Source organism: Acartia tonsa, chromosome 8 (genome assembly GCF_053477335.1).
Source record: "Acartia tonsa isolate MP-2025a chromosome 8, ASM5347733v1, whole genome shotgun sequence".
Lineage (NCBI taxonomy): Eukaryota > Metazoa > Arthropoda > Copepoda > Calanoida > Acartiidae > Acartia > Acartia tonsa.
Genome location: NC_137267.1, coordinates 2147389 through 2173492, shown reverse-complemented (window position 1 = coordinate 2173492; position 26104 = coordinate 2147389). Strand labels below are relative to the sequence as shown.

The window sequence follows — 26104 nt, the reverse complement described above, 5'->3', positions numbered from 1 at the left end:
TGAAAATCAGCAAAATAAATAATATAAGTTCAACAGTGTAAAATATTTGAGTATTCCCCAGATGACACTGAACACAACCTGAGCAAAAACACTTAACTCAATTAATCATTTTTTAAATCTAAGTCATGCTGATTGAATTGGAAACTAGGTTTTAACAAAATAACCAATAAGATTACAATAAAAAATATGTTTTGTATCTTAAAATAAAATCATAAATCGATATTTTTTTTAGGTTAAGTAATTTTTAAAAGAAATCGAAGTGTGTATAAACTTATAGTGAAGCATTATGGACAATCAATCAATTCTTTAAACTACTCAAATCATCCTTTTAAAGCAACTTGTTAATTGTTGATTCTAACCTAACTGAAACAACACTATCCTATCATATGAAGTAGTAAGCTTTTTTGTCTGTAGCTAAGATCTTGGTACCCACTTAACCAATATGGATCTTCTTTACAGTGAAGCGTTTTTTAGCAAAGGGAAGATTTTAACTGTTTTAGAGGAGGGTATCTTTTTTTTACTTTTATGAAAGGAAATAAAAAAAGATAAAAAAAACTAAGGATGAATCCTGTCTTCTCTACAGAATTGATGTTGTTTTGATTAAATATTAATATTACATATTGTATCCGTATAATATAATATACATAACATAACATACAGTTTTACACAAGTTTCCTTTATTTATTCATCACTATTAAAAAAGTTTCCTTTCTTTTTTCTAGTTTCTTTAGCCTCTTGACCACAGACTTAGACAGTTATTGGTCAATATGGCTGTTTTTTACTTTCTTTTAATTCAGCAAATAAACTATATTTATTATTTCTCTATTTTTTAGCATTTAGATTAAACTTACTTGATGGTCTCATTTGGTAGGGAAGGAATGTATTGATATTAGAAAAGTACACTTTATTTACCACATTTTGAACTTCCATAAAAAAAGGTTTAAGGTCTTGGACAATTTGTACTAAAGTATTTGTAATAAGGAAGTGTCTTATATTTCAATTGCTTTTAAGTAAAACAGATCAGATTGTGATTATCTTATAAAAAAAATTAAATGTGAAAGATTTCCTTGTTTGGGTAGGCTGATGGCAGGTATGGATTGTGCGTACACTGAAACATAACAAAATTTTTTTTGGATAGTGAAAATCAGTTTGATATGCAAGCCTAATATTTATGTCAATACAGATTTGTCAAGTTAAAAAATTGGTTTTATTAAAAAAGACAATTAAACAATTTATTAAAAAGAATTAAAAACAGGTGCTCTAAAAATTCAGTTACCTGAAAAAGCTGTAAGCAGTAGAGGCAGTAGAAGGAGTAAGTAGGAGGACTTTGCTGCGCTACTGGAGTTACACAGATCCTTACTACATGTACACACCTAGATACATAGGTAGAAAATATACAGGAAAATATAGATAGATAAGTAAATAGATAGAAACAATCTAAAAGAAAAGATAAAGATAGAGGACTTTGTTATGCTACTGAAGTTACCAAGATCTTTACAAATAGATAGATAGATAAAAAAACATATAAGTCAGGCCGATGGATAGAGTATAATATCAATCAATCTATAGATATCTTAAAAGGTAGGATTGACAGATTTAGCGACAGATTAAGATATTGACCACAATAGATAGACAGAAACCTTTTTTCCTCTTCTCTGTCTTATTTTGGTTTACTCTTATTTGCAAGCCAATGTGTAGTGTTGGTTTTTAATTGTTTTAATTGTATACATTGTAAATTGTTGTGTCAGCAAATTCCCTCTGGAACAATTCTTTTTAACTATTCTAATTTTACTATGTGTTTTGTTTAATACATACAAAATTATTTATATTTTGCTTTAAATTCATATTATTTTTATTTAATATTTTTTATCATCTAAAATTAGAAAACAATTTTTTATGTTGAAAAAATTCAAAATCATTGTATAATTACAAATAAAACTATTGTTTTTAATTTTAATTTACTTTTCCTCGATAATTAATTCTTTAAAGGATAAAGAAATGTAACTTATTGCAATGTTACAACACCATTTTATCAGATTCACAAAACTAATTTTGAATTTCCTTTGCCTAGCCTAGAAAATAACATAAAGAAATACAAATTGTTGTTTACATAAAACCGTTAATGTTCTATTTTTTATATCATACAAAATAATTTCAGTAAAAGATTTCTTTAAAAAATAAAATTCAAATAGTGTCACAGATTTGGCAGTTTTACATATTTTTGTAAGCTTTAGCATTAAACAATATATCTGCAAACTTATGTAAAGCTATTATAACCCAAAACCATTCAGCCAAATGCAATAGAATGCATGATTACTTAATTCGCAGACAAGACATATTTTTCCAGCATTTTCAGTTCCATTTTAGAAGATATCTTTAATTCCCTGTGTAAAATCTTCCTGAAAAATAGGAAAAGATATCCTACAAAGGCTCTTTATGAGCGCTTAAGAAAAATCTATATCCTATCATGTTAGCAAATATAATGAAACTGAGAATATAATTTTTGAATTTGCAAAATTGTATGAAGACCAAACACCAAAAACATTAGCATGCAAACTTCAACACAGAAAATAATTGAAAATACTTTTTATACATTTTGCTTTAATATTCATGGTAACAAAATGTCTTAAAATCTAATTACAAAACAGTGTTAAAAAATAGCAAAACATTTATTGTAGTGCATGAAAAAAAGTATTAATAGAAAGATACAGGATCTTTTAAAAAGTTTATTAGTGTTGCATTAAAATAAAATTAAATTTATAAATATAAAGAAATAACCTAGCATACAAGTATATATAACTAAATAAAAGAGTGTATAAAAAGAAGGTAAGATAAATAGCATTGATCTCCTAGGACATGTAAAGTGCACATAAATCGCAACAGTTGCAGTTGTTGAGAATTAGAAACCAAATAAACTTATTTTACCACAAAATTGGGGTCGTTCTTTACTCCTTTCCCATTTTTTGCTTCATATGAAAAAGCTGATTAAAGCGATAGATCTTTTTTTTAATAAGAAATAATACATAGATCTACAATGAAAATCTATTATTATCTACAATATAAAACCTTACATAGAAAAAAAACCTTGCATTTTAATTCAATGATTCTATCAAAACTAAGAACATTTTGATAAAATATCCAAGAATCGACTCTATTTATTTCAAAGATATGTAAATTTTGAATGTATAACAAAAATAAGTACTAATATATATAGGCAAAGCATAATGACTGACTTTAGGCTTAAATATCAGCAGATAAGTTGATAAATACCATTTTAGAGTTCTAATATGTTTTGTTGAAATGTAAAAACTCTAAAACAGGGAAGAAGCTATGTTGCCAATAACTGATTAGACACAAGTCGTAAATTTATAGGATCCTTCATGGATCTAGAAATAAAGATTGGAAACTCAAGGGTTCATCTTTTTAGATATGCTTTATTAAAGCTTTAACCACACTATGTTTTTTTATGAGAAATTTTTGAAAGCAATTTTACTCCACTTATAGTTATCAGAATTTAATGATTAATATCTTATTTTCTGCGTTTTTTATAAGAGTTCTAAAATCCACGAAGGAAAATTTAAAAATCTGTAAATTATATTGTAATTATTGTGATTAACACAAACGTCAAGGCATCCCAACCTGAGTTTTCACCAGATCAGCAAGAAATTTGCAATAAAATGGACAGTTTCGAGATTTTTAAAACGCTTTTAAGTTGAGAACTAGAGCTTAAAATCAATCCAGATAATATAAGACATATGTGCTAGAGCATATTAAAGTTTGAGGTCATATTTCAACCAGGGAGGGAGTACTGGCCCCTCAAAGTAGATTACTGAAAATCAAATTTTTGAGATTGTGATTTTTCCTTAACAGAATATTCATTACAATGACAAAATAGATGAATGTGGTATAGATACAGAGAAAATGACGAACCCCAAATTGTCCCACTTTGAGAAAGACGATTCCAGTGACGTCATATACGTTTAGGGAAGAGGGGAAGAAAATCTCTTCCCTTTTCTCCCATCTCTTTTGAAGAGATTTTCTCCCCCCCTTCCCTTTTTCTTTCCCGAAACGTATATGACGTCACTGGAATAGCTTTCTCAAAGTGGGACAGTTTGGGGTTCGTCCGAGAAAATGTTGGAGAATAATACAACAATAAGTTTAATCATAATTGTAAAATTATATCAAAAAGGCTTTTTAAATAAATTTTTATAATTTGACTTTTAAGTGCAAGATTTGTAAAAGTCTATTATTTAATTATTGGTGTAAATATCATATATATCAGAATATATAAACTATTGTGGAAGGTTAGCAAGGCATACCTATTTCGGAGATATAATTTTAAAAGTGATTTTTGAAATGAAAGTTATTGATGTCAAAATAAAGTACAATTGAATGTTGTTTCTCTTTCTTTCCATATTTTTCTTTTATATTGTGATAAGGAAATGAGAATTAAATTGTGACTAAATTTTATTGGTAAAATCATATAAAATGTACTTTGTTAAAAGCGAAGCTTCCTTACTATTAGAGTTTGTTTGTCCTTTATTTTATTCAAGTGTCCTATCAATTCTAAATAGTAGATATATGGGGTTATATTACAAAAATGTTAATTAGTCAACTGTAAGCAGCTATAAAAGCCAAAATTATCTAATATCTAAATGTAGATACCTATTATATTATATTTAGGGTAATTTGACAAATAATGAACAATATCAAAATTGTAAATATTGATTATTTTTTTATTTTGTTGATGTTTGCTTTTATAAATGTTGTCATCCTTGTTTTTTCTTTATTTTTTTTATATTTCTGACCAAAACCTTTTATTTATCATCATAAATAAATTGCATGTTCCTAGAAATACAAAGAATACAATGACAATCATGTCCTATGGTAGCGCAACGATTGCAGGATATGAAAAAGCACAGTTGTTTTAATTGTTCATTAATTTTTTTTTCATGAAGTTTTATGATTTGTTTGTGAAATGTTGAAAAAGATAAAATTGCGAGAGTGTACAAAAACTAAAAGCTAAATAATTGTCCTGTTTTTAAAACCACTGACTCAAATACTAGAGTGACTGCGCTGCTATTAAATTGCATATTCTTAGAAGAAAGTAAAAACTGCTAGGAATAATACCATTCTTCCAGCTCTTTATAGAAAATCTTTGAACAACAAAGAAAAAAATCCACGAATTTTATTGGATGCAAATATTCCTGGAAGTATGCCTTTTATTTGGGCAGGGAAGGACAAAAAAAATATTGCATACAGTAGGAACGCTACTCTTCAAGTGTTCATTTTTTTCTAGCATTACATTGCATGTAAGTTTCTAGAAGTAATATTACTAATTATTCTTACCTCTGCCGCCCCGTTTCTTAGGCACTTGTTTGTACCATCCAACCAACATCCACGTAACAGCACAACTAGATAGATAGATAGCTAGATAGATAAATAGAAAATATATAGATAGATAGATAGATAAATAGATAGCTAGATAGATAAATAGATAGATAGATAGATAGATAGATAGATAGATAGATAGATAGATAGATAGATAGATAGATAGATAGATAGATAGATAGATAGATAGATAGATAGATAGATAGATAGATAGATAGATAGATAGATAGATAGATAGATAGATAGATAGATAGATAGATAGATAGATAGATAGATAGATAGATAGATAGATAGATAGATAGATAGATAGATAGATATATAGATAGATAGATAGATAGATAGATAGATAGATAGATAGATAGATAGATAGATAGATAGATAGATAGATAGATAGATAGATAGATAGATAGATAGATAGATAGATAGATAGATAGATAGATAGATAGATAGATAGATAGATAGATAGATAGATAGATAGATAGATAGATAGATAGATAGATAGATAGATAGATAGATAGATAGATAGATAGATAGATAGATAGATAGATAGATAGATAGATAGATAGATAGATAGATAGATAGATAGATAGATAGATAGATAGATAGATAGATAGATAGATAGATAGATATATAGATATATATATAGATAGATAGATAGATTGATAAATAGATAAATAGATAGATAGATAGATAGATAGATAGATAGATAAATAGATAGATAGATAGATATATACATAAATATATATATGTATATATATATAGATAGATAGATAGAAAGTTAGATAGATAGATCGAAAGATAGATAGATAGATACTTAGATAGATAGATAAATTAATAGATAGATGTATATGTATATATATAGATAGATAGATAGATAGATAGTTAGTTAAATAGACATAGATAATAGATAAAGTAGTTAGATAGATAGAAAACAAAAGAAAAATATATAGAAAAAAGAGATAAAGTATAAATTGTTTAAGATAGATAAATAGATATCTTGCTTTTATCTATCTATCTCCTAACTCCAAAATTCGTAGCCAGCTAGTAAAATTTAAATTTTACAAGGCAATGAATGGTGTATGGAATATATTATGTATATAGCTTTCAAGGACTTTATTCATAAATATACTGAAATAATCTTTTTTTATCCTTATATTTAAAACTATCTTATAATATTGAAACCTATTCTACTACTATTTGTGTAATTCTCGCGTTTTTTCTCTAATATTTTTAAAAGTTTTTTTTAAAATAAAATGTATGAAAAAAAAAGGAAAAAAATCCTTTTTTTAATTTTGATTTTTAGTAGTTTTTACACTTGTATTTTTATACATGTATTATCATACATTTTCGGACTTTTAGATAACTGTTCCCTTGAACTAAGAATATATGTACTTGAGTATGTTTCAGGAAGGATTGGGACCTAAAATTATACTGTTATCCAAAAGTTCTTAAACTCATTTTCACGTTCTTAAATATTTGAGTATTTATATCATAAATTGTGATTGATTAGATTAAACTAGTTATTATTCAATATTTGCAACTATTACTTTGAGTCTTTAGAAGAATTAGGTGTGTTTATCATCATAGGAGATTTACATCAATTTATAGTCCATCGTCTTTTCCCTTTAGATCCCTGGTATTTTTCAAGGGTGCAGAAACTTTTACCCAATTTATATGTATATGCACTGTACATTTATTTACCTCCTAAATTCAATTAAATGAACATATTCTCAGCTATCTAATAGGTCTTTTTTGTCGAATAGCTATTATCTTAAACGGATTAACTTTTCCTGTCTGTCCATCCAGCTATGCTATTTGGGAAATACAATTTTCTCAGCTACTATTTCAGATAGACTGCTGATTTTTGTTGAAAAATCCTTTACCAAATAGTAACAACTACAAATTTTGCGGTCCGTTTTTCTATCAGTCATGCTACAAAATAAGAAAGTATATGAATGTGATTGTTTTATGAAGTTTTACAAACAATAACATTCATTAGTCATAGCAGTAATAAAAACAATCCATACATATCATATCCTAAAGCCAATGATTTTAGTTTGTCCATAAGACCAATTGAAAAGGTAGCTACGCTACTTTAGTACTAATAAAATAAATAAAAGTAGGAGGGAGGAGGACGGCAATTAACTGAGAAATAATGACAATTAAAGATCAACATTAGTATATCAAGAACCTCATAAAGACTCTTCAATTTAGAGATCCTTAAACATTTGCAGAATCAAATAGAATATACACATTAATCTTATGGTTGATGTAATTAATATAATGTAATCATCCAACTCTTACAAAATTTCTATATATTAAATTTATTGGTGGAAAACATTAAACAACTCAATCAAGATTTGATAAAAGTGTTTCTTAGGTACAAAGAAAGATTTAATTTGAAATAGCCAGTTTTTTCAGCAAAATTCTTTATAAAGTTATCTCTAAAAAATAACTTTTATCATTTCTTCATGCTCCTGTTTTCCTTTCCTTCTTACTAACACAGTTAGGACATTGAAATGGCATAGAATAAATTACTTATTGAAAAATTCATTCCTATTTTATATAACTAGTTGCTTATGTAAAGTGGTTGATATACTACTCTTTGTAAGGACGCGGCGGTGTTGATATCTCTGATGCTATTAGCTGATTTAAAATACAAAATCAAAACAGGGTCCCTGTCCTAATGACAGAATTAAATATAGATCATTATATTATTTTACTTTAATCTTTGCACTTTCTGCTATCTTTGTCTCCAAATTAAAGGGCCAATGCATTTTGAGCCTAACTCTATTAGTGATCATTGTCTATTCTTGAATATCTTTTTACTCTCATGCCTTTTCATTTATTCTTAGTTATATGTAGATTTGCCCTTTGAAGTATAAAGATGGAAATTTACAGGGCAGTAACTAGGTACAAAATAATCATAAAATCAACATTTTAAATGTTATAAGTTTGTATCTTAATACATTATAGATAGTTAAGTTTATTACCTTATTAATCTTAGGTAATATTAGCTAATCTTTATGAAATTTTACAAGAATATTTTTTTTTCTTTCCATAAAAAAAGAGGATTCATACTTAATAGGAATGTAAGAATAGTAATATTGTAATGAAATTTGGAAAAAAAATAATAAAGTGATTTCTATAAGAATAACAGAGGCTCAAGCACATTTAGGGAAAGAATTTTAAAGAGACATCCTTTACATACTGCATGTATGTATAAAATTTGACTGAAAGTGTGAGCATAATTTAATCTATCATCAAATAGGATAGATGGATAATTTGTAAGGAAAATTGAAAATTAGGAGTTTGAAAGAAGTAGAAGGATACAGTAGGTAGTAGATGGAAAGCTAAACTCAAACTACTGTAAAATCCAGTCAAACAGTCAAAAAGATTTGAATTTGTGATGGACAAAAGAAACATTTTATTATTTATAAAAAAGAGATATTTTACAATTGTTAACATTAACATTGAATAAAAAAAATTATCTAAGAAAAGAATATTAGAAGAGTAAATTATAGACATATACATTAGGTTTATAAACATTTAATAGATCTATTAGAGATATAAATTTAAAATAGATAGATAGATACATGTATGTGTACATATTTAAGTAAAAGTGTGAGTTTAACTCAATCTCTGATAGAGCCAGAAAAGGGTATTTTCACAAAATAACTCAAACTTTTAGTGAGGGAAAGTCCCAGAAAACTTTCAGGGAAAATGAATTATCTCTAATATCAATGATTGTAGGAAAATTAATAAAATAAGAACTGAAGAATAGATTGGAGGCAAAACAGATTTCCCACAGCAAAATTATTTTTTTTGATTTCTTTTGCCTATCCATAAATCTGATTCATTTTTGTATTATTATAATAACAAATCCAACATTTAGTATTCACATCTTTTTTAATGTAGATCAAATTTTTGTTTTATTGTATGGCCACCCTGAAAAGCTTAGAGAAAGTGAGGAAACCAAGTTGGGGGGAAAAATGAAATTATAGAGCCATAAAATCAAATCCGATACTTCTATTTTCATCCATAGACTTTTAAAGTATTTTAGACTAAAACATTTTACTATTTTACAAAATTTAAATATAACTAAATAACATAAATTTATCCATTACAATTAATAATATGTTTAAGCTTTAAGCCTCTGAAAATTGGTTTTAACTTAATAATATTTTGATAATATATATAGTATATTGAGGAACAGACATTTCTTAAACATTACAATGGAACATTACAGAAAAATTATATGCTTTTTTTTTCTTTTTCAAAAACATTAAAGAAGTTAGAGAAAACCTTTAGTACCGCAACTTTAGGTCAATAAGCGCATATTAATTCACATACCCTACAAATTTACATATTTTATTAGAATCATTTTCTGTTCCTCTATATAAAATGAATTCTATGGACATTTAATCTGAAATACCTCAGTTTATAGACCATACTATACAATTTACATTTTTCAAATCTTTTCCTACATCATTAAATGGCTTTCATACAATAGTAGCAACAAAAAGGGATATACATACAGAAAATTAAATCGTTTTGAAATCTAAAGTAGTCAAATATCTGTCATTTAAGGAATGATTTGTTTAGGGGTTTGATAGGTTTTGAGAAAATTCCAATGAAAATTTAATTACCAAATGAGATTGCATTCAAATATCCCTTCCAATATGTCTAATTAAATGGATTAAGGTTAGACTAAACAGTTAAATAACACTTCTTAAGATGCTAAAACATTAGTTTTGGTTTATTATTATTAAAATATTACCTCCATTCACAAACTGTTTAACACATCCTCTGTTGTTTATCAAATCATTACATTCCTGTACAGGGTCAGCTATACCAATCATACCTCCCTAAATAGTTACATATATACTATCCTTATACTAAAGTAACAGGATGTCTGTGTGTCTGTCTGTGTGTACCGAAGGATCTCGCTAACCGCTAAACCGATCGGGTTCTCCTTAACAGGGTAGATTCTCATATGTCCTGGGAAGGTTTTTAACTATTTTGGGGGAGGGTACTACCACCCTCCCAAGAAAAATGACAAAAAATTGAAATTTTAAAAAAATTATGGGAGACTTCAACGTCAAATAAAGAGGTATCGTACGTAAAAAATTATCGTAGAAACTTTAACAAACAAAAACATTTAAAGTGCCACTAGAGGCCTCTAGGGGCGTAGCCGCTAGTATTTACATATAGTATTATATATGTATGTATATACGAGATTAAAATAATAGATGTACAGTTAGATAATAGGAAAAGATAGGTATATAGATGTTAATAAAAAAAAGATTTTTTAATAATTCAAAATCTATTATCTATAATAGATTTAAAATCTGAAAATGAATTAAAATTGAACTAGTCTCTAAAATCTGAAAAGAAACTTTAAGATTTCAATGTTTTATTTATTTCTTATGTAAAGGAATTCCAACTCATTTAAATTCATTATGACATAAATGTTTTCTAAAAAAACTCTCTATGAATATTCAAACTGAACCACTTATGCATTTAAATGTTTAAATCTCAATTTGTGTTTTCTAAATTTTCATTCCTAAGAATTCATAAGAATTTTCACAAGTGGTGTTCTTGTAAAACTCATTAATATTCAAATGAAATATACTATACTGTCAAAAGGAAGCTAATTGGAAAAATTTTAAAGTTTAAGATATTTTAGTTAGATAATACAAGGTTTGGCAGTAAATATTAGTAGTTTAAAATAGTTGTTACTATAAAATTATAACTATTATTACTATAACATGAATAAAAGCAAATATCATCAAATAAGACTAGCAAACATAAATTGACAATAGAATCTATAAATTAACCATGAGAAATACTTTGCTTAATTTCCTCAGTTAAGAAAAAAATGTCTTCCAATGCCAAAAAATATCCTGTTGTTTTATATGAATTGTTGAAAGTTTAGAATGTTGATGACAGAAGAAAAGCAGAAAGATGACAGAGCATTATCACTAGAAAAGCACAAAAAAACAGGGAAAAAATCATAATTCATTGTTGTTAACCTGTTTTCTTTTATTTTGACAAAACAAAAATCTTTTAAAATAAGACGAGTAAACATTAATTATGTTATATAGAAATATTTGGGGTTAAATATTGACCTATTTCTTTAAATTATAAAATGTAAACAAACTTTTATGGATATATTTTTAATTCAAATTCTTTGATCTTGAGATCTAAAACATTTAGATAAATTATCTTTGACATTTTTTTTCTTGTATTAAATTTATTTTTTTCACCACATCTAAAATTGAGCTTCAGAAAGTATTCAAATAAAGTAATATTTTTTTTGGATAGAGGAAACTATCATCCCTCTAAAAAGATAACACACATTCCAGAACTAAAAAGCTTACTTGTCATAAACAACTTAGTTTATATACGGATATGTGTAAAAGAAAGATTTCTATATCTTTGTTGGAAAAATAAGATGAACTCATTTGTTGTAATGTAATGTTTGCCCCCATAAATTACTTAAATTAATATATCTGCTGCAGGGGTCTGACTTACACCTCTATATATTTGTTCAATTAATTACTTTGCACACACATTGTTAGCTGGGGAATGAGCAAGCAATTATAGATTATCAAATTTATGGTTAATGGTTCCTTCCCAGATTTATAAAATTAGATAAATATACTATTAACTAAAACCATAGAGAAAAAAATAAAAGAGAGGAATCGAAGCAACTAGAAGACGAAAATAGGCAGTGGGCCTAGAGGCCTACTCAGCGCTGTTGCCGCGCTAAAATTTATTGCTATTCCACTACTTTTCAAATGGGGGGATTAAAAATTATTAAAAAAAAAATTTTTTTACTTTTTACTATTTCCATATTTAGGGCAAGAATATTAGATTAGATATTTTCGTTTTAATGTTTTAATTAAAAATTACATAGAATTTTATTTTTATTTTAAAAAATTTGTTCATGAAAGATGAATCCTTCTATTTCTAAAAAGGGGGAAATTTTTTTCATAATGAACATTCAGCTGATTCTGACCGCCCACGGCTGTTTGCTAAATATCGCTTTTCTTTTTATTCACATTATTATTTATGATTGACTTACAAAAAGCCCTGGGCGGTTTTTAAGTTTTCGTCTGCTTCTAAATTTAGGGATGGGGAAGTAGTATTTTACCATGAAAAAGGGGTGAGTATTCATCCTCTTATCCTTTTTCCTTATGACTAAAACAAATTTGTATCAATAAAATTTGTTTTAAATTACTTACAAATAGAAATTATAAGACTGCCTTATATTCACAGAGGACTAGTTTTCTCTCTAAGTTGCTGCTGTATATTATACCATTTAGATATTTTTATAATTTAAAGTTTATTGATATATATGTGATTAATTATGACATTATTTGTAATTATACTATCTGACAGACATAGAAGCATCACAAACCATTTTTGAAGCTTAAACCCTAAATACCGTCAATAATAAGAAGTTATTAAAAACATCCTGCTAAAGCTATGCATTAATGATTATTTACAATCTAAATAAATCAATGCAATATTGATAATAGTGTCCTTCAAAAGCCAGCCACCACATTATAATAAGTAAGCCATGAAAACACATATGAATGATTAAATGCAGATCCTAAGATCCTATGCAATCAACTGCAATATACATTCAGGTGTTAATATTAATTATATTTGGTTAGGAATTACTATAGAGATAATGTAATAGAGAGGCAATTATTAAGGATAAGGACAAAAATAGATTACACCAGACAAATAGAGACTTTCAAACACCATAGAATCCTGAGAAATTATTCTAAAATAACTAAAATACATAATATAAAACGATTTTGAATAGACAAAAAAATACAACATTTATAAATAGAATACTAATCAAAAAGTCTCAATAGACAGGTGTTTTGGTTTGAAATTAGTGTTCTGACAGATGGACAAAAAGAGTTATAAATATTAAAATTTTGTTTATCTATTCTATTTCATGTTTATTGTATGTGTATGTTTGTATATTCTATTTAGTCAATGATGTGGCCATTGAATTTGGTATAACTAGGCACAGATTATACATATATATATATACATAGGCACTATATACAATTACCACTTAACCTAACACACAAACACACACACACACACATGAACAAGCAAACAAGCAGAGGGAATGCAATTAAATGAAAGCATATATTTGGTTTTCCAATGACCTAGGTTTCAAGCCAATATTGAATTATCCATCTATCCAAATGATTATCTGTCTATACAACAGTCTAGCTTTTCTATAATTCTTTTTGGTAGAACATCATTTTCACAACTAGGATATGTCTTTTTAAATAACATGAAATTTTCTCAGCTTATAAGCTCATTTTAAAGATTTTCTTAACTATGAAACATGTTTAAACAATCCAAATCTTTGAAAGTGCCTGAAATACTTGTAAATTCCTTTATTTTTAAAAATAATTTTGTACTGAAATAAAAAAAAATATGACTTTTAAGAGTACATCTATCTGTATTTGAAAAGGATTTAATGCATATTAAATATTTGGATCATATGAAGGAAATGAAGTCATTCCTAAAAAGGACAGAAATTCCCTTCCAAAAAGGACAGAAATCATCTTCCTTTTTCTCAGATATCTCAAATATGGACAAAAATCACTCTCCTTTTTCTTACATATCTGAAAAAGAAGATAAAAATCACCTTCCTAAATCTCTCTTATTTTTCCTAATTCTAAGAAAATTAACCCAATACCTCCATGTTCTTCCTTATTCTCAGATAATCTACCTTATTCTAAGAAATTCTTCCTTGTCCTTACAAATTCTCCCTTATTCTCAGATAACCTACCTTATTCTAAGAAATTCTTCCTTATTCTAAGAAAATCTACCTTATTCTAAGACATTCTTCCTTATTCTAAGAAAATCTACCTTATTCTAAGACATTCTTCCTTATTCTAAGAAATTCTTCCTAATTCTATGAAAATCTACCTAATTATAAGACATTCTTCCTTATTCTAAGAAAATCTACCTTATTCTAAGATATTCTTCCTTATTCTAAGAAATTCTTAGTTATTCTAATAAGATCTACCTTATTCTAAGAAATACTTCCTAATTCTATAAAAATCTACCATATTATAAGACATTCTTCCTTATTCTAAGAAAATCTACCTTATTCTAAGACATTCTTCCTTATTCTAAGAAATTCTTAGTTATTCTAATAAGATCTACCTTATTCTAAGAAATACTTCCTAATTCTATGAAAATCTACCTTATTATAAGACATTCTTCCTTATTCTAAGAAAATCTACCTTATTCCAAAAAATTCTTCCTTATTCTAAGAAATACTTCCCTATTTCTAAGAAAATCTACCTTATTCTAAGACATTCTTCCTTATTCTAAGAAAGTCTACCTTATTCTAAGACATTCTTCCTTATTCTAAGAAAATCTACCTTATTATAAGTAATTCTTCCTTTTCCTTACTAATTCTCTCTTATTTTCAGATAACCTAGCTTATTCTATGAAGTTCTTCCTTAATCCCCCTAATTCTTCCTTTTTCTCAGATAATTTTTTTAATTAATATTGGGATATCATAACTGAAATAGAGGTATAGAGAATATATAAATTCTGCCTTTTCACCTTCCTTATTCTCTCAAAATCTTGGTTTTTCTCACATATATTTCCTTATGTTTATTGGGATATCAGAACAAGATGTGTAGGATAAGTTTGGGTTGTATCTTTTGACCTGAAATATTTGTTTGTACTTTAGAGGAGGAACCCCAGTCTGTAAAACACACTAGCTGTATCAATAATATGTTCTACTTGCCAACTGATACAAATATTAGACCAAAATGGAAAATCATCCCCCCCCAAAAAAAAATAATTTTTCTTTACAATAATAAAATAAAAACCCAGGCAGAGAGTCAGATATTTGTATATAATGAAAAGTACACCCCCCCCCCCTCAAATGGTTGGCAACTTAATTTTCAGTCTGTCTATAAATCAGCTGATAATTATGTAATGGATGCAAGGGCGTACTATGAATTTGTACTATTTGGGGTATAAAGAAAGTTTTTGTGTTCTCTCCAGAAATATTTAAATTAAACTTTTTGAACAGTGATCATCATTTATCTTTATATAACACGATAGCAATGTGTAAAATTATGCAGAATAGCAATTATTTATCGATAACGAACTAAGATTGCACATAAAAACATTAAAATATACAAGACTGGAGTTACGTAAGATTAGAATTATGTAAATTACATATCATGTAAACTGTACAAAAATTAGCATAGTATTTATCTATATATCTACCCTCCCCCACCCCACCCAATCGCTAATGTTAAATTGTATATTTTCTTTTAAAAATGTGAATGTTTTCTTTAACCTTAAAGTCTGTACGATACATAATTTAAATACTGACTTAACTTATAGTTGAAAAATTGAACACATAATCTTATCCCTTTAGATCCCTGAGACTTCAAAGTGGTAGAAGCAAAGGTTTTCTATAATTAGGGTTGGTCCGTCTGTATGTAACAGTTAGCTTTTTTCGTTAATTTAAACAGTTAAAATTGTTTTATCAATTTAAAACTTGGCATGATGATTCCTATAACAATGAGGTCCTTCTGATTTCAGAGCTTCATTTTTATAGATATTGTCATTCTTTTTAAAAAGCGAAGCTTTTCTATAATTAGAGTTGGTCCGTCCGTCCGTCCGTCCGTCAGTCCGTACGTCTGAGAGAGATAGCTTTTTTCATTAATTTAGGCATGTTAGAATTATCCTGTCGATTTCATGGTGATTATTCCTTTAGTATTTAGGTATGATTAAGAAAGCGTAGCAACTCTATAATCATTACCAGAATGTCCGTACGTCCATTTTAAACATGTTGGTTCTTTACTTTTTTAACAACAAATTTTTATGTGATCTAATAATCCGATTGTTATAATTTGTTGGTATAGTGATTCCTGGGACAACAAAGTACAATATTATAAGCAAAGCTACTCTATAATCAAGTCCAAAAAAATTAAATATGTCCATAAACATTATCCTCTATCAAGAAGTTTTTCCAACAAATTTACTCACAATTTTGCTTTGACTCCTTTTTTTATATTCTGATTATTCAGTTCTGACACTATACATGTGTTAGTGTCCGTAAGTCCTACCGTTTTAGAGCTTCGCTTTTATGGATGCTGTCATCCATGTTTAATTTTGTTTATACTTTTATTATTTCAGGGAGAGAGGGGACAATGGTCTGTTTATTACACTAGTCCCCAAAGTTTTATTATAATGTTTTATTATTTGTAAGTTTATACAACTTTACGCACTTGAGTGAATTTTCATTGGTTGGTTAATTAAGTGTTCAGACGTTTCAACCACTAATTTTAATCTATAGAAGGGATAATTTTGTGCATCATCATTGGGGATGTACGCGCTACCATGGTTCAAAAAGTATTACATAAACAGAGAATATTGGTGTTTGCAGAGAGAAAGAGAGAAAGGGGACATTGGGCTGTTAATTACACAAGTCCAAAAATATTTACAATAACATTTTCTTATTAGTTGGCTTAACAACTGTGAGGACTTTTAATAAATTTTAATTGGTTGGTGTATTAAGTTTAGTGTCCAAATGTTTGTAATTGTAATCTACAGAAGGGGTAATTTTGTGTTTTAACATTGAGATTTACATAATTTTATTAGCCATTATCTTATCCCATTAGATCCCTGGGTATTATCAATTAACTCAAACGCCAGGTCCAACAAACCAAAATAACTGCCCAAACACCCGAGGTATTAGGTTAAGTAACACTAACACCCATCACACAACCACCATTTTGATTGCAAAACCTTTGTCGGAGAAGTCCTAAATGGGATTGGTAATGAGTTGTGACTGTTTGGGGCCAAGGCATTCTACATACTTTAACTATTAATGCCTTTAGTTTTTATGCTGGTTAATTTGATTTTAAATTTGTTTCTTCTCAGATTTTTCCAGTGATGTAAAGGGATAATACAATGGCCGTTAAATTGATGTACAACCCAATGATGATACACAAAATTACTCCTTAAAAATTTGTGGTTGAAACGTTTGAACACAAAAAATCAAAGAATCAAAATTCACTATATTCCACAAGGTAATAAGCCAACGAATAAGAATCATTATAATAAAACTTTGGGGACTATTATTAAACAGCCCATTGTACCCTCTTTATCTAAGTAATTTCTCTTGGGAGAGTGGGGGTACCTTCCCCAATTTATGCAAAGGAGAACCAGAAATTGGTCTAGCAGTTAGCGAGATCTTTCGATATACATATATAATCACAGGTATTGACAGATATACACAAACACACAATGTTAATTTTGAATATTGACTAGTAGTTGCGCTCCTCAAGGCCTTTAAGGGCACCTAAGGTGAGGGGAGGTCAACCCACAACCCTTATTTTAGTTTTAAAAAGGATGACAACATCCATAAAACTGAAGCTCTAAAACGGCGGGAAAGAAGAACATTAAAACTTTAGAGTGTCAGAACTAAATAATCCGACTATAAATGTGTTACTGTAAAAATGTTTAAACTGTTAAATACAGGATACTGTTTATATATATGTACTTTTTTATTAGGATTTGATTAGAGAGATGCCTTGCATATGATATTGTACCTTGTTGTCCTAGGAATCATTATTCCCAAAGTATGATGAATAGGATAATTATCCTATTATATAAAGATGTAACTCTTTTTATACATTTTAATTGGAACCGATGATCTGTTTAATAGTGAAACAATTGTCTTCCATTAATAAAATGTTAAAAAATAACCCATGTTACATATATAAATAAATCCTTATAATAAAGTAACAGGATGTCTCTGTGTTTGTAAGTTTGTACCGAAGGATCTTGTTAACCGCTGAACCGATCGGGTTCTCCTTAACAGGGTAGCTTCTCATATGTCCCGGGAAAAAAACATAACTAACACAATCTATCAGCGAAAAAATATTTTTGGTAAATAGCTGATTTTAAAATAGATTGATAAAAGAAAAAAAATTACGTGTCCCTAGAGGCCTCTAGGGGCGTAGCCGCTAGTCCTATTATATAAAGTAGTAAGTGTTTGTTGTCTGTCCCAAAGGATCTCGCTAACCGCTGAACCGATATTGTTCTCCTTTACAGTGAAGCTTCTTATAGGTCCTGGGAAGGTTTTAAACTATTTTTCGAGAGGGTGTCCTAACCTCCCTCTCCCCCAAAAAAATTATTTTTATAACTCTTTGGAAACTCAAATTTAAAATAGGATGAGGTCGACTTTTCCTTCTCCTACCAGTGCAGTGCCCCTAGAGGCTTCTAGGGGCGTAGCCGCTAGTATTATATAAAGTAGTAGTATTATATAAAGTAGTAAGCCTTTTTTGGTCTGTAACAAAGGATCTTGCTAACCGCTGAACCGATTAGGTTCTCCATTGTAGAGAACCTTCCCATAGGTCCCGGGATGGTTTTAGGCTATTTTATATTTAAGCCTTGGGATGGTTTTAGGCTATTTTTCTTCCACCTCCTTACCCCTCAACAGAAAGAGTCTACTAGATGCCAGGGGCGCAGCCGCTATTCCAATTATAAAAAGTAAAGAAGGATATCGCTAACCGCTGAACCGTTTAGGTTCTCCATTGTAGAGAACCTTTACATAGGTACAGGATGGTTTTAGGCAACTTTTTTATCTTAATTTAAGTCTAGGGATGGTTTTAGTCTATTCTGCTCTTTTCTACCCATTGAAATACAAAGCCACCAAAGGCTAGGGACGCAGCCGCTAGTTTCATACAAAAAGTTGTAAAAAATCCGCATGTTTTGAATGTCTAAATAAACGAAAAAAGCTAACACATGGACGGAATGACCCTAATTATAGAAAACCTTTGCTTCCGTATGCAGTTTATGGGGTGGATAATGTGTGAAAACCAGTCTTCAAGATCTAAGGGATAAGATAATGGCCGGTAAAATGATTTTAATTTCCAAGTTTAATTAATCAATTACAACTTTCTATTTATTTTTTTTCTATTGTCTATTTATTAAACTTTTCCCCCCCTTTTGGTTAAATAGTAAAACTTCAATGTACGCCCTTGAATTGATTTCATAATTATCAGCTGTTTTGAGTTCAATCACTTCCGGCGAAAAAAATAAGTTGCCAACCTTCTATAGAGTTTGTACCACATAAATAGGAATGTGAAAAAAAACATTACATTGGTTGAGACTAGCAGCTACGCCACTAGAGGCTTCCATGGACATTTAGGGTAATTAATCAAATAAAAATGTCTGACTCTAAGCCTGGTATTTTATTTTTGACCAGGAAATTAATTTTTTTCTGATGGGTAGGGTAGGAACTTTTTCTTTAAGCAATTTCTCTTGGGAGCCCAGACAAACATCCTGTTACTTTTATAAAAGGATTGATAATTACATATAGTTATTGAAGAAAATATCAGTAAAAAAAAACAATATATTTAAATTTGTTTTGAAATTATTACTTTTTTGGTCTAATATTTGTATGTGTTGGCTAGTGAAGGATTATAAAGACTCCTGTTCTTATTTTCTGCTATCCTGTTATTATAAGGTTTATTTCTCAGTAAAATTATGCTAATATTATCAATAATTTTATGAATTAAAACATAAACACTAAATGTCAAAAGATACAACCAAAAAAATACTGAATGTACTATTATTTCTTAAGATAATTTCATATTTGTTTTCCAGACTGGGGTTCCTCCTCTAAAGTACAAACAAATATTTCAGGTCAAAAGATACAACCCAAACTTATCCTACACATCTTGTTCTGATATCCCAATAAACATAAGGAAATATATGTGAGAAAAACCAAGATTTTGAGAGAATAAGGAAGGTGAAAAGGCAGAATTTATATATTCTCTATACCTCTATTTCAGTTATGATATCCCAATATAAATTAGGAAAATTATCTGAGAAAAAGGAAGAATTAGGGGAATTAAGGAAGAACTTCATAGAATAAGCTAGGTTATCTGAAAATAAGAGAGAATTAGTAAGGAAAAGGAAGAATTACTTAGAATAAGGTAGATTTTCTTAGAATAAGGAAGAATGTCTTAGAATAAGGTAGATTTTCTTAGAATAAGGAAGAATGTCTTAGAATAAGGTAGATTTTCATAGAATTAGGAAGTATTTCTTAGAATAAGGTAGATCTTATTAGAATAAGGAAGAATTTCTTAGAATAAGGAAGAATGTCTTAGAATAAGGTAGATTTTCTTAGAATAAGGAAGAATGTCTTAGAATAAGGTAGATTTTCTTAGAATAAGGAAGAATGTCTTATAATAAGGTAGATCTTATTAGAATAAGGTAGATTTTCTCAGAATAAGGAAGAATGTCTTATAATAAGGTAGATTTTCATAGAATTAGGAAGTATTTCTTAGAATGAGGTAGATCTTATTAGAATAAGGAAGAATTTCTTAGAATAAGGAAGAATGTCTTAGAATAAGGTAGATTTTCTTAGAATTAGGAAGAATGTCTTAGAATAAGGTAGATTTTCTTAGAATAAGGAAGAATGTCTTATAATAAGGTAGATCTTATTAGAATAAGGTAGATTTTTTCAGAATAAGGAAGAATGTCTTATAATAAGGTAGATTTTCATAGAATTAGGAAGTATTTCTTAGAATAAGGTAGATCTTATTAGAATAAGGAAGAATTTCTTAGAATAAGGAAGAATGTCTTAGAATAAGGTAGATTTTCTTAGAATAAGGAAGAATGTCTTAGAATAAGGTAGATTTTCTTAGAATAAGGAAGAATGTCTTATAATAAGGTAGATTTTCATAGAATTAGGAAGTATTTCTTAGAATAAGGAAGAATTTGCTAGAATAAGGTAGGTCTTCTTAGAATAAGGGAGAATTTGTGTAATTAAGGTAGAATTTCTGAGAATAAGTGAGAATTTGGGTAAATAAGGTAGATTTATTAAGCATAGTTGTAATAGTAAGGAAAAGGAAGAATTTCTAAGAATTAGGAAGAATTTGTAAGATGGTGGACAGAGGTCACCTTCCTTTAGTGAGAATTTGTAAGATAGTGGACAGAAATCACCTTCCTTACTGAGAATTTGTAAGAAAAAGGAAAGTAAATAGCCTTCCTATACCCAAGGAAGGGAATTTCTGTCCTTTTTAGGAATGACTTCATTTTCTTCATATGATCCAAATATTTTTGCATTAGAGGGTTTTAAAATTCATAGATTTAAAAAAAATCTCGTTTGTAATCTGTTTATACTTTTGATATTAGAAGCATAAATCAACAACAATCTTTAATTTCATTATCTCAATCAATTGTATTTTTTTGTGTATGTTTCAAGATGTATCCTTGTAAAAAAGTAACAGAATTACCTATATGGTTCTTATAGCTATTGTGTCCTTATATAAAAATAACAGAAAGTTTGTCTGTTTGTCAGTCCTTGTGTCTGTGTGTGAGTGTAGCTTTGCTAAACGTTGGACTGATATAATTTGATACATCTTCTTTACAATGAAGCTTCTTTAAAACTGTTAACAGGGAGAGTACCTCCACCGTCCAAAGAGAAATCGTCTCTTGTAAAATAAACCCACCCAAAATTTGTTTGAAATTGTTATAATATAGTATGTGGATAGAACAAATCTACCATTTTAAGGAACTTTAAACCATCTAATATGTATGCATACAGATATTTCATTTTCTTTATTATTCTCTTTAGGATCTGCTTCAATAAGGTTTATTTAACCATCTTAGCAGATTAAAATTAAATACTTCTGTAATATTATGTTTTTGCAGCAAACATCCTTATACTAAAGTAACAGGATGTTTTTTTTGTCTGTGTGTGTATCTGTGTGTCTGTACCGAAGGATCTCGCTAACCGCTCAACCGATCGGGTTCTCCTTAACAGGGTAGATTCTCATAGGTCCTGGGAAGGTTTATAACTATTTTGGGGGAGGGTACAACCACCCTCCCAAGAGAAATCACAATAAAATCGAAAAAAATTGAAATATTCCTGCCGCATAGTGCCGCTAGCATATGAATGTCTCTACGTAGCGTAGTTGCGCTGCGTAGATACATGAATTTATTATTTAACAGCTGATTGACCATAGACAAATTATTTCTTAAATTAGATATTTAAAATAAAAAAAAAACATTTAAATGCCACTAGAGGCCTCTAGGGGCGTAGCCGCTAGTAATCTATAAAACATCTGTCAGTTTTTTTGTCAGTTTAGTTGGCTATTAATAAACATTCTTAAATAACTTTAATTTTACTTGATTATGCCTATACACTGTTTAATGTTTATCTATATTTCAATAGTAAGACAAACGAGAAAGTATTTTTTATTAATTACAGTCTTTATTTCTCAATGTATCATCAAAAGTAGCATATATTCTTGTTCCCTTTACAATTTTACAGCAGATAAAAAAAAAAAAAAATATTTTCAATTATGTATCATCATAGATTTTAAAGGCTAAAGTTTCTAAAAAGCTCTTGGGAAAAGAATTTTTTTGGTTATTCATAATTTTTTGATGCTTGTAAAATGTGTTTATGTTAACTGAAGAATAATTTAAGAAAATAACAAGTTTACTTGTTATTTATATTTTACTCCACCAATAATATCAATATTTAATGGTAAAAATTACTATTGAAATGATTATTTTCTTACCCTTATCAATCAAAAGAATTAAATTTAAAACCCTAATTTTTTATGATATTTTTAGAAGATCAAGGACATGTGATGCTTTTGATGATACATTAAGAAATAAAAGGCTGTAAACCCTAAAAGATTTTTTTCTGGGTATTACTGTACATATATTATCACTTCTTATAGATATAAATAACAATGTCTTATAAATTAAAATAATAGTGTACCTGGTCAACTTTTTCGCTGTTACAGGGTGTCCCTGAGTTTCCCCCACATACGTAGCACCTAAATTTAATTTTATTAATTAGAATATCAAAACAGGTATAAGGTATAACCAACAAGCGAAATAAATCTTAAATAATATTTGGGGGGGCAGACATATTGGTCGTAATTTTTACAATTGTTGCCCAACAAAGACAGCTGAAAATCACTTATAGGTTTCGTGATTTTTTTTCCTGAAATAATTTCATTGTTGGTATAAGCTTATATTTAATATTTGATAGGGTGTCCCCCAACAAATTACAAAATAAATTTGGAAGTAAATCACTTTCCATGGTTATTTCCGGCTAAATTAAGAGGGAGTATCAGAAGTCTGCTTGGGATAAAAAAAAACCTACAAGACCAGCTTTAAGGGAAACAATCAGAGCACGGTAGCAGATATCATCACGGTAGCGCATAGCATCAAACTTAAAACCGCTTGTGTGCAAAAAATAAAATTCTGCAAAGATGGACTGTCTATTGAGGAACAGGTTTAGACATTTAGCTGAATTATAAAGTTATTATATGACAATTTCATTGAGTCTATATGAGGCTGATTTGCCGCTGTCGAGTCCATGAAACAAGCATAAATATTTACCTGAGAGAATTAAAAGATTGAGGCAGTATTAACATGATCACCAGCAACAACCAGATCCCACAGGAACTGAAATAAAAAAGATAATATCAAACATTTTGAAGAACTTTAGCGAAGCACCAAAAAATTATGGATGACTAGACGGACAAAGATATAGGGCAGACAAGAACACAGTAATAGTGTCTGACTGATTATGACGTAACAAAAAATTAGCCAATGAGAGGCCACTATAAATTTTACCATTGGTCAATAACGGCCTCTCATTGGCTAATTTTTTTTTGTTACGTCATAATCAGTCAGACACTATTACGGTGTTCGCAGATGGTTACATCATAAGAAATACTTTTTTATTATGGTTAAATTTATGTCAATTTGACTATTGCAAAGTATTTATAAACATTTATTTTAAATCTAATATTCATAGATAATACGTCTTTTTACTTTTTTTTGCCAATAAATATAAAAAAAATTATGTAGTCAAATATAACTTAATTATCGTTTTATAAGTCCTAGAACGCTTAAATTTACTTGATCTAAATATATATGTACATATATGCTTCAATTGTTGTATGAATACAAGTAGAATATGTATTACCTAAAGTTATAAAAAAAACTACTTTGTCCCCAAGGGAGTATTTTTGTATAATCATAAGTGTCAGCCAAACTATAAATATCTCACTTTTCCTTAAATATATATGTACATACATACATCTTTTCAATATGTTTTAACTTTTATCAAAAATGTCTTTATTTTAAAAAGGAAAAAAAAACGTTTAATGATATTTGTATAGCCTGAACCCAAATTATGACTAGATATATTTTTAGCTATAATTGCTTATTTATGCAACATATCCAATAGAGTTTAGCTTCCAAGAGTTTGTCTTGTCAAACTAACTTTCATTGAAAATCTTAGTAAACTTTTTGTTTTGAATGTAAATGCTAATCTATTTGTTTATCATTGTTTGAAATAAGCAATGTTTGTTTATTAGCTAAACTTTAATTTTGAGATTAATATTGAGTCAATGACATTTTAAACATGTCCATGTTTCTGTGTTTTGACTGAATAAAAGTCTTGATAGATTAACAATGTGAAAATAATTGACATAAAATAACGATTTAATTTTGATTTTTTGAGATTTAAAAAATGTACATAGAAATATACTGAATGATTTGTCTAACCGCTGAACCAATATGGTTCCCTTTAGAGTAAATTAACCAACCCCCCCTAAAAAACTATTTTTTATGGTTTCAATTTCCCTTTTAAAAGCTAAACGTCGAGGTCAAATAAAATCCTCAGCACCTCATATTTAAGAACCCCTATAGGCCACTAGGAGCGAAGCTTCTAGTATTATATAATATAATGTTGCTTGTATTCCCTATTCTCTTCACATAGAAAATATATTTGTTTAGGTGAGAGACAGAAAAAAATAAATAAATGGATGAGCAAATTGGCTAAACAATTTTTTTTTTTTTGCTTTAATCTTATTTTTTCCAAGAGTTAATTGAAGGAATTTTATAATTTTATTTGAAATAGTGTAAACAGTGATAAAATGGTAAATTTGCTAACAATTATTTAAAGTGTTTTTCATTTTCTAGCTTTATATATTATGCTATATCTTTTATATTTTTTTTAAAAATAGCATTAAAAGTGGTGGTTCAACTTCTAAACCCCGATCCCCCTACCCTGAAGTTCCCCTTGAGGCCTCAAGGGCTCTAGTACATAAAATAAAACAATCACAAAACACAAAAATTCTGGTATATGAATTATTTACATATCCTTTTATACCATGAGAGAAGACAATATTGTTATTTCTATATTGATGGCTATTGTGTTCATTGAATAAATATACAGGTATACCATAGATAGATAGACGCACAGAGATAGATAGATAGATAACATTTGATTTTTTCATTGTATACCATCAACACAAAAGCAAAAAAGGGGAAAAATTGTATTTTTATAAAAGATTACATGCGTAAAAAGCTTTTAAATGTGTACTTTTTATATAAGCAAAAATAAAAGATTTTTTTGTGCTTTTCCACAAAACCTTGATGAGTACTGAAAAGCCCACACCTTCATATTTTTGAAGTAAATAAAAATCAATGAAGATGGTATTACTTCAGGTCAGGTTAGGTTAGGTCATATTAGGTAATTGATAGCCCAGTAAAGAAACTTTTTTAGTTTTTTTAATGAATGCATATTACAAAAGAATCAGAACTTTTGATATAACATAATAATAATAATTTTGGTGTTAAA

General features: G+C 28.4%; 1 protein-coding gene across 1 annotated transcript in view; it reads right to left on the bottom strand.

The window, feature by feature from the left end:
• The window catches only part of LOC145325791 (uncharacterized), a 108038-nt gene that overhangs the window by 8807 nt on the left and 73127 nt on the right, over positions 1-26104 (bottom strand). The window contains exons 2-7 of the mRNA XM_080168752.1: positions 23851-23916; positions 23222-23279; positions 10172-10259; positions 5350-5414; positions 1277-1373; positions 1069-1108 (exon numbers count right to left, since the gene is read on the bottom strand). Of these exons, the coding sequence (XP_080024878.1) occupies positions 1069-1108; positions 1277-1373; positions 5350-5414; positions 10172-10259; positions 23222-23279; positions 23851-23916 (414 nt within the window). The remainder of the gene's footprint in view (positions 1-1068; positions 1109-1276; positions 1374-5349; positions 5415-10171; positions 10260-23221; positions 23280-23850; positions 23917-26104) is intronic.